At 51.2% G+C, this 8,646-nt stretch overlaps 1 protein-coding gene across 1 annotated transcript in view; it reads left to right on the top strand.

Moving 5' to 3' along the window:
- The window catches only part of CRACR2A (calcium release activated channel regulator 2A), a 101,096-nt gene that overhangs the window by 1,888 nt on the left and 90,562 nt on the right, over positions 1 to 8,646 (top strand). Inside the window, exon 2 of the mRNA XM_056117789.1 lies at positions 1,293 to 1,527. Within this exon, the coding sequence (XP_055973764.1) occupies positions 1,293 to 1,527 (235 nt within the window). The remainder of the gene's footprint in view (positions 1 to 1,292; positions 1,528 to 8,646) is intronic.

Below are 8,646 nucleotides of genomic sequence, written 5' to 3'. Positions count from 1 at the left end.
TGACTTGCTGTGGGACTTTGGCCAGGCCATTCAACCTGCCTGAGCCTCAGTGCAGATGGAGCTGATGGGGTCTGTTTCAGGGAATGAGGTGGTCCTTCCCCAGAGGCACACAGAGACTTGCCTCCAAGGGAATCACTGATCATTGGAAGCTGCTCTACGGAGGTTGTTTGTCCTTGTTCTGATTTTTTACCCGGGAGCTGTTTTGTGGCTGTTTCTATAAATGGGGGAGGGGTTGTCCACAGGCTCCATCTGCCCATCCCCACTCCCCATTCAATCTGGAAGTGCCTGCTTTCTTCTCTCTCTCTCTCTCTCTCTCTCTCTCTCTCTCTCTCTCTCTCTCTCTCTTCATTCTTTCTCTCTTTCATTCTTTCTTCTTTCCTTCCTTCCTTTTCCCTTCCTTCCTTCCTTCCTTCCTTCCTTCCTTCCTTCCTTCCTCTTTCTTCCTTCTTTCATTTTTCTTTCCTTTTTCCTTCCTTCCTCTTTCTTTCTCTCTTTCTTTCTTCCTTCTCTTCTACCTTCCTTCCTTTCTCTTTCTTCCTTCTTTCATTTTTCTTTCTTTTTTCCTTCCTTCCTCTTCCTTCCTTCCTTCCTTCCTTCCTTTCCTTCTTCCTTCCTTCTTTCCTTCCTTCCTCTTTCTTCCTTCTTTCATTTTCCTTCCTTCCTTCCTTCCTTCCTTCCTTCCTTCCTTCCTTCCTTCTTTCCTTCCTTCCTTCCTTCCTAACCTTCCCTCCCTCCTTCCTTCCTTCCTTCCTTCCTTCCTTCTTTCCTTCCTTCCTCTTTCTTCCTTCTTTCATTTTTCTTCCTTCCTTCCTTCCTTCCTTCCTTTCTCTTTCTTCCTTCTTTCCTTTCTCTTTCTTTTTTCTTCCTTCCCCTTCCTTCCTTCCTTCCTTCCCCTTCCTTCCTTCCTTCCTTCCTTCCTTCCTTCCTTCCTTCCTTCCTTTCCTTCTTCCTTCCTTCCTTCCTTCCTTCCTTCCTTCCTTTCTCTTTCTTCCTTCTTTCCTTTCTCTTTCTTTTTTCTTCCTTCCCCTTCCTTCCTTCCTTCCTTCCTTCCTTCCTTCCTTCCTTCCTTCCTTTTTTCTTCTTTCTCTGTCTTCATGTCTGTTTTCTATTCCCCCCATTTTCTCTTGGATGGCCTGGCTCATCTCTTCGCAATCCAGGCAGCCTTGACAGGTCCTGGGCTTCTGCTTCTGGAGAGGCTGTTGCTAAGGGATCCCCAGCACCTGGTGTGTGCTCAGGGCTTCCCTTTGATCCCCTCATTTCCTTTCCGCTCCCCTCTCCTTTCCCACCCACAGGTTCTGGGACAACCCGAAGGAACCGACAGAGCTAATGGCTACTCCAGAGGGGTCCATGGCCTCAGGTGCCAAGAGTCATGGCCGGGGACAGGAGGAGATCAGGGCTTGCCCAGAGTTCCCGGACAACCTGGAGTTGAAGGACACTGAGGAACTGACCATGCTGAAGAAGGCACAAGAATTCTTCCAGACCTGTGACGCCGAGAACAAGGGCTTCATCGCCAGGACGGACATGCAGGTACTGGGAGCCCTACACCCTGCCCCCCCCTCCCCGACCAGGGGTCTGGCTACCTGGCATGCCAGATGGTGCCGGTTCCTAGTCTGGGGGCCTGCTCATGGCAAGTGACACCCAGTACAGGAAAGACGAAATCAACTTCTCCCTGGAAGGAGTTATCAGCCCGGACTCTCTGGGGGCTCCCCGTCTCCCTGTCTAATCCTCTCTCCTGGTCCTCACTTCCTTCCAGGGCTCAGGCTCCTGGGCATTGGGGAAAGCCTCGGAGGGGCGTGAAGTCGGGCATGGAGAAGCACCGCCGGGAATAATTCCTGAGTGCAGAGCCAGGAGTAACCCCTGTGCATTGCCGGATGTGACCCAGAAAGCAAAACAATAATCATAATAACAAAAACTGTTTCTGAACACAGATTTCAACTTTCGAACCTTTTCATGTCACCAAATATTCTTCTGCTCTGGATTTCTGTTTCAACCATGATTTTGGAAAATATGCCGCTTTTATTGTAGTTTGGTAGCGAGCTTGCAGTTGTTTCAAGGTTCATGGTTTGAGTGTACCTTGTCACTGCATCTTCACCACAACCAAAGTGCCCAAGACCCTCCACCATCTTCCTCTGTCGCTTCTAATGTGCCTCTTTCAACCCCCCAACCTCCCTCTCACCCCAGCCTTCCACTCAGTTTTGCAATCCAAGGTCAAAGAGCTGAAGGGCATCGACTGAAGTGAACTAAGACGGAGAGAGCTGTGCTATTGCTCTGGCCTTGGGTCTGGTTTGAAGTACAAAGGGACTGCACCCTCACCACCACTAATTATTTTTTTTAACGAATGTAGGAGTACTGCTATTTGTTCAGCCATTGATTAAGCTGATTGAATTGGGCATGAACTCCACATTGGTAAAGGTAAAAGGTAAAGGCCCTCCCGTTGATCGTCGATTTGCTCGAGCGGGCCCAGTAACGTCTCCATTGGAGACTTTGTTGTTACTGTGTCTGGCATATCGAATACTCTCGGTAGCTTGCCGGGCAACTCCACATTACTTTTTTTTTTTTTATTTTATTCTATCACCATGAGATAGTTACAAAGCTTTCATGTTTGAGATTCAGCCATACAATGATGGAACACCCATCCCTCCACCAGTGCACATTGTCCACCACCGATGTCTCAAGTATCCGCCCACCCCACATCCCAGTCTTCACCCTGCCTCTGTGGAAGACAATTTCCCCAATACTCTCTAATTTTGGCCATTATGTTTTCCGTGAATTTTCCCACCACCATTCAAGCCTGCCTTCCAGGGGCAGACGCTAGATAATTTATTTTCCAATGCTCATTTTGAGTGGCCATGATTGTAAATGTAAATTTCTAGATTGTAAATCGTTGGGTTCCAGAGACATCTCTGTATGGCACCGATCCATTTTGGGATTCGATTGGGAGTCTCTGGGCCAGGACTGTTGTGTGCTAAGATTTGGGAGTCTCTGGGCCAGGACTGTTGTGTGCTAAGATGGTGCCCAGAGGTAAATTGTGGGCGTGGCAGCCCAGGTCTGGGTGGGTGGGGACCCGGGGAGGGACAGCCTAGGTCCTCTGCCACCATGTGGCCTGGAGATGTAGTCCTGGAACCCGCATACTGAGGGCCTTGCTTGTGGAAGCTCTTGGTCACTGGGATTCCATCTGAAATCCCAGATGTAGGTGAGGAGACTGCATCTGCTCCATCTGGGATGTCCCGGTGATATTGGCTCAGTTTGGGGCCCAGAGAAATCTCTGGTGCTGTGGTGCCTTCCGGAACTTGCTGCTGTGTCTCTGGGCCAGGGCTGTTGGTGTGCTAAGATGGGGCCTGGAGGCAGATTGACCGCCACTAAAATTAATGCAAAGACTCTGCAGCTCTGCCTTCACCCTGACCTTCTCAACCCCACCGTTTGGTGACCTCAGTTCTGTAGTCCGAGTCAAGAGTTGGTCATCATTCCACGCCGACCATCCCCTTGCGTGGTTCCTAAACCCCACGTGAGACCAGTTGCTGTTTGTCCTTCTCCCTCTGACTTAGATCCTTCCAGTGATGCTCTCTTCCTCCATGCACATCCATGTTAGGACTGTCACTGTCACTGTCCTCCCGTTGTTCATCAATTTGCTCGAGCGGGCCCAGTAACGTCTCCATTGGAGACTTTGTTGTTACTGTGTTTGGCATATCGAATACGTCACGGGGAGCTTGCCAGGCTCTGCCATGCAAACGAGATACTCTCGGTAGCTTGCCGGGCTCTCCGAGAGGGGCGGAGGAATCGAACTCGGGTCGGCCATGTTGGCTGCGTGCAAGGCAAACGCCCTACCGCTGTGCTATAGATTTTCTTTTTTTCCTATGGGGGCCAAACCTGGTAGTGCTCGGGGGCTACTCCTGACTCAGTGCTTTGCAAGGTGGTTGCTTGTGGCAGTGCTTGGGGGAACAGTGGAACCCAAGGCATCCCCAGCCCCCAAGGCCTCCTGCCTGCAGAGCATCTGGTCCCGCCCCTCGAGCTCTGTCCAGTGGTGTCTTGGAGCTGCATCGTACTTCCTAGTTTAGAGAGTTTAGAGAAGGTCGGGTTTCCGGTCTAGTTTTGCTGGGGCACACCAAAGAGGGGGCGATGAGATGGAGGATTTGTGCAGCCCAGCCCCACTGTGTGAGCTGAGAGAATTAATGCTAAGAGGGGGGATCTGGGAGCCAGGGGAAAGGCAGTGGGTCCCTCTCCCCCAGATTTCATGGGGGTGACTTCCAACACCTCCCCCAGGAATGCTGCCTGTGTGCAAGTTAAGGGAAAAGATCCAGAAAAGAGGGGCATCTGGACCCCCAGGAAAGGGGGGGGGTCAGGTCAGCTTTGTTTTCCATCATTTATCCCCCCCCCCAAGAAATTGTGATGTCTTGTATCCAGATTGCAGAGACCTTGGATTAATGTGTGTGTGTGTGTGTGTGTGTGTGTGTGTCGGGGGGCTCTGCGGCCAGGGTGGATTGGGGGGTCTGAGGGTTCCTAGCCTCTCTGCTGCCCCTCACACCTCATGCTCTCCCCTTCCAAGAGACTCTCTGCGGCCCACAGGGTTGGCCCCCAGCAAAACTGAGTGCAGATGACTTTACAGGATGGGGGACTGGTCCCCTGGAAAAGCAGAGGGAGGTGATGGAGGGCACTGCAGGGGAATCAGCCCTGCCTCCTAAGGGGTGGGGACAGAACACATGGGGACACTTCCCTTGGGGAGAGGGGGTGTGGCTGGGGTGCACAGGAGAACTCGCAAAGTCCTCCCTCCCCACTACTTCATTTGTGTTTGGCAGTGTTCAGGAGCGATTCCTGGCTCTGTGCTCAGGGAGCACTCCGGTGGTGCTCCAGGGATGATGTTTGATGCCAGGGACCAGATCCAGGTCAGTCATGTGAAAGGAAAGGAGCTGATTCCCCCGTACTATCTCTCAGACTTCTCTGCTTGCTTGAGCAGGAAATAATTTTCTCTCACCTACTATCCCAGCCCTGCCCACCATTCCCGGCTCTGCCAAAGAACCTTCTAGAACTTGGCCCACCCACCAAATCTGTGACTTTCCTGCCAAACTAAGCCGTGTGCCTATTTGTTTCCGGAAAGCCCCGGTGCCTGGCAGAGCTGAGCGTGTGTTGAGGAGCCCTGGGCCTGCAGAGCAGGAACCTGGAAGCATCTGGTTCATTCCAGAAAAACGGTAACTGCCTCCAGCTGGAGACTTCTAAAGATGAGATGCTGGCGGGCCTGAGTTTTTTCTTTTTCTTAAAATAAAATTTATTTTGTATTGAGTCACCTTGACTTGGGCTGGAGCAATAGCACAGAGGGTAGGGCGTTTGCCTTGCACGAAGCCAACATGGCCGACCCGAGTTCAATTCCTCTGCCCCTCTCGGAGAGCCCGGCAAGCTACCGAGAGTATCTCGCCCGCATGGCAGAGCCTGGCGAGCTCCCCATGACATATTCAATATGCCAAACACAGTAACAGTTGTCACAATGGAGATGTCACTGGGCCCACTCGAGCAAATCGATGAACAACGGGAGGACAGTGACAGTGACAGTGACAGTGACACCTTGACTTACATAGTTACAAAGTTGTCCATGATTGGGTTGTAGTCATACAGTGTTTCAACATCCAGCCCTTCACCAGTGTCTTTCCCACCACCAATGTCCCCAGTTTCCCTCCTGCCAACACCCCCCCCCAGCCTGCCTTTATGGCAGACACTCTCTCTCTCTCTCTCTCTCCCTCTTCCTCTCTCTTGCCCTCTCCCTCTCTCTCTCTCTCTCTCCTTCTCCCTCTCCCTCTCCCTCTCTCTCCCTCTCCTCTCTTCCCCTCTCTCTCTCCCTCACCCTCTCCCTCTCTCTCTGTCTCTCTCTGTCTCTCTCTCTGCTCTCTGTCTCGCTCTGTCTCTCTGTCTCTGTCTTTGTCTCTGTCTCTCTCTCTCCTTTTGGTCGTGATGGTTTGCAATACAGATACTGAAAGGTTACCAAGTTTGTTTCTTTCCCTACTTTCAGCACACAGTTCTTATCCAGAGTGATCATTTCCTAACTATCTTTGCCCAGAGTGGTCCCTTCTCTATCCCGACTGCAGCCTTCTCCCTCAGCACACCATGGACCAACCCTCCTGGCCCTTGTTCCTACTGTCCTTGGGTACCAGTCTCACACCCCATAAATGAGTGAGCTTTAATCCTGAAGCTGCAGCTCACCTGCCCCGATGGGTTTGTTCATGCCTCTGGGCCACAACTCCTTCTCTGTCAGTGATGGATGGTCCCAGCGCGAGGACAGAACTCACCGAGCTCATGTGTGTCGAGTCTGTGCACTTGTACTTTATCAGTGCACTTGTACTTGTGTGTACAAGTGGGGAGGAAAGGAGTGTGCCTACGTCTCGGCCTGGCACCCCCCACCCTGTCATTCTAGAGCCGCCTGCAGTTTAACGCACACGGTAACTCTTGGTTCACTGTGTGGCTTGGGGGTGTTGGTACCAACTCTTCTTACTGTGCAGCCATTACCACATCTTAGTCATCTCCTGCCTCTTTCCATCTTACCGGCGGATATTATGGACCCCTAAAATAAGTCTCCATAGTCCCCTCCCGCTATGTCTGTTCCTCTTCCTCTGACTCATCGGGTCAAACACGATGTTGGACAAGATCTGGGTAAAGTCTAAATAAGTGCTCAGTAGTTCAGAGGCATGGATCCCTGGTGTTTGTTCTTTGCACTCATTTATGTATTCATTCAACCGGCATCTAAATACCTCATCTATTTTTGTTTGTTTATGGGGCTGGAGCGATAGCACAGCGGGTAGGGCGTCTGCCTTGCACGCAGCCAACATGGCCGACCCGAGTTCGATTCCTCCGCCCCTCTCGGAGAGCCCGGCAAGCTACCGAGAGTATTCGATATGCCAGACACAATAACAACAAAGTCTCCAATGGAGACGTTACTGGGCCCGCTCGAGCAAATCGACGATCAACGGGAGGGCCTTTTACTTTTTTTTTTACTTTTTATGGGGGTGGCCATACCCAGGGGTGCTTGGAGGCTACTTTGGCTTAATGCATTGGGGGGAAGACGGTTACTCCCGGTGATGCTTGCGACCATGCAGTGCCCTGCTTCCTGCAAGCAAAGGGTTCTCAGCCCATTTCACTGTCTCTGTGGCCCTACACGCTCCATTTTAATCAGCAGTGGGGAGATCTTGGGCCAGCAGCGTGGGTCAAGAATAAATGAGCCCAGGGGCTGGAGCGATAGCACAGAGGGTAAGGCATTTGCCTTGTATGTGGTCAACATAAGTTTTGATTCCTAGCATTTCATATGGTCCCCCGAGCACTGCCAGGAGTGATTCCTGAGTGCAAAAGTCAGGAGTAACCCCTATACACAGCCGGCTGTGACCTAAAAAAAGCAAAAAAAAAAAAAAAGAATGAATGAGACAATGCCCAATGCATGCCCAATTCAATCAGCTTAATCAATGACTGAATAAACAACAGTACTTCTACATTAAATTAATTTTAAAAAATTTTAAACTAAAAAAAAATTTTTCTTTTTTGCTTTATTGGGTCATACCCGGCAATGTACAGGAGTTACTCCTGGTTCATGAACTCAGGAATCACTCCTGGCGGTGCTCGGGGACCATATGGGATGCTGGAATTTGAACCCAGGTCAGCTGCATGCAAGGCAAATGCCCTACCTGCTGTGCTATCGCTCCAGCCCCAAATTTTTAAAAAATATTTAAAAAAATGATTGAGCCCCTGTTCTCAGGGTTCCCGACCCCCACCCCATCCCCAAGACAGATAACCAACCACTTTCATTTATCAGTATGAAATGCAAACTAGGTAAGACTCTGGGATAGGATGGAGGGGCTTGGGGGGACCTTACCTATAACCTGGACTGATCAGGGGTGAGGGCCCGAGGCTGGGGGTCAGAGGCTTACTGCCGGGGTGGTTCCAGAACAGAGAGTGCAAGGAGGCTGGTCCTTAAAGGAGCCTTGGCACTCCCACCTCCTGCCTCTTGGCTTCTTTTTTTTAATCTTTTTGGGTCACACCCGGCGATGCTCAGGGGTTACTCCTGGCTCTGCACTCAGGAATTACTCCTGGCGGACCATATGGGATGCTGGGACTCGAACCTGGGTCGACCGCGTGCAAGGCAAACGCCCTACCCACTGTGTTGTCGCTCCAGCCCCGCCTCTTGGCTTCTTAAACTGGGAACTTGGTACCTGGCACAAAATATGAGGGTTAGGGAAAAAAAATTGGGAACAATCAAAGACTTCCGAACACCCAACAAACCAGAACTGAAGTCAAACTCAAACATACCATCAATCCAGTGTCCTTGGCTACCGTCATTTGTGTGACATTTCTCAGAGATAGAGGAGGGTCAGGAGTGGGAAAGGTTAAGACTTGCTCTGGCGCACTTCTTGGGGTACAGGTGGCAGGAATGGGGTGAGGGGACTTCTTTCCACTTCCTTCTCCTTCTTCCCCGCTGCTATCCTGGGTAGAAGGTCAGTAAAACTGGAAAAAGTGGTGGGGCTGGGAGAGAGACTTCGGGGGCTGATTCCCAGCAGCTCTGAAGGGAAAGTGAGGCCCTTGCCAGGCTTTTCAGGCTGCCATGTTGGATTGAACCATTGTGTCCCTCTCTGCCTGCTCACTCTGCCTACTTAAACCTGTACCAGGCACCCGGCGTTC

The sequence above is a fragment of the Sorex fumeus genome, unplaced genomic scaffold, assembly GCF_029834395.1.
Source record: "Sorex fumeus unplaced genomic scaffold, SorFum_2.1 ptg000036l, whole genome shotgun sequence".
NCBI classification, from domain to species: domain Eukaryota; kingdom Metazoa; phylum Chordata; class Mammalia; order Eulipotyphla; family Soricidae; genus Sorex; species Sorex fumeus.
Note: the sequence above shows the minus strand (reverse complement) of the source record. Positions and strands in the feature narration are given on the sequence as shown.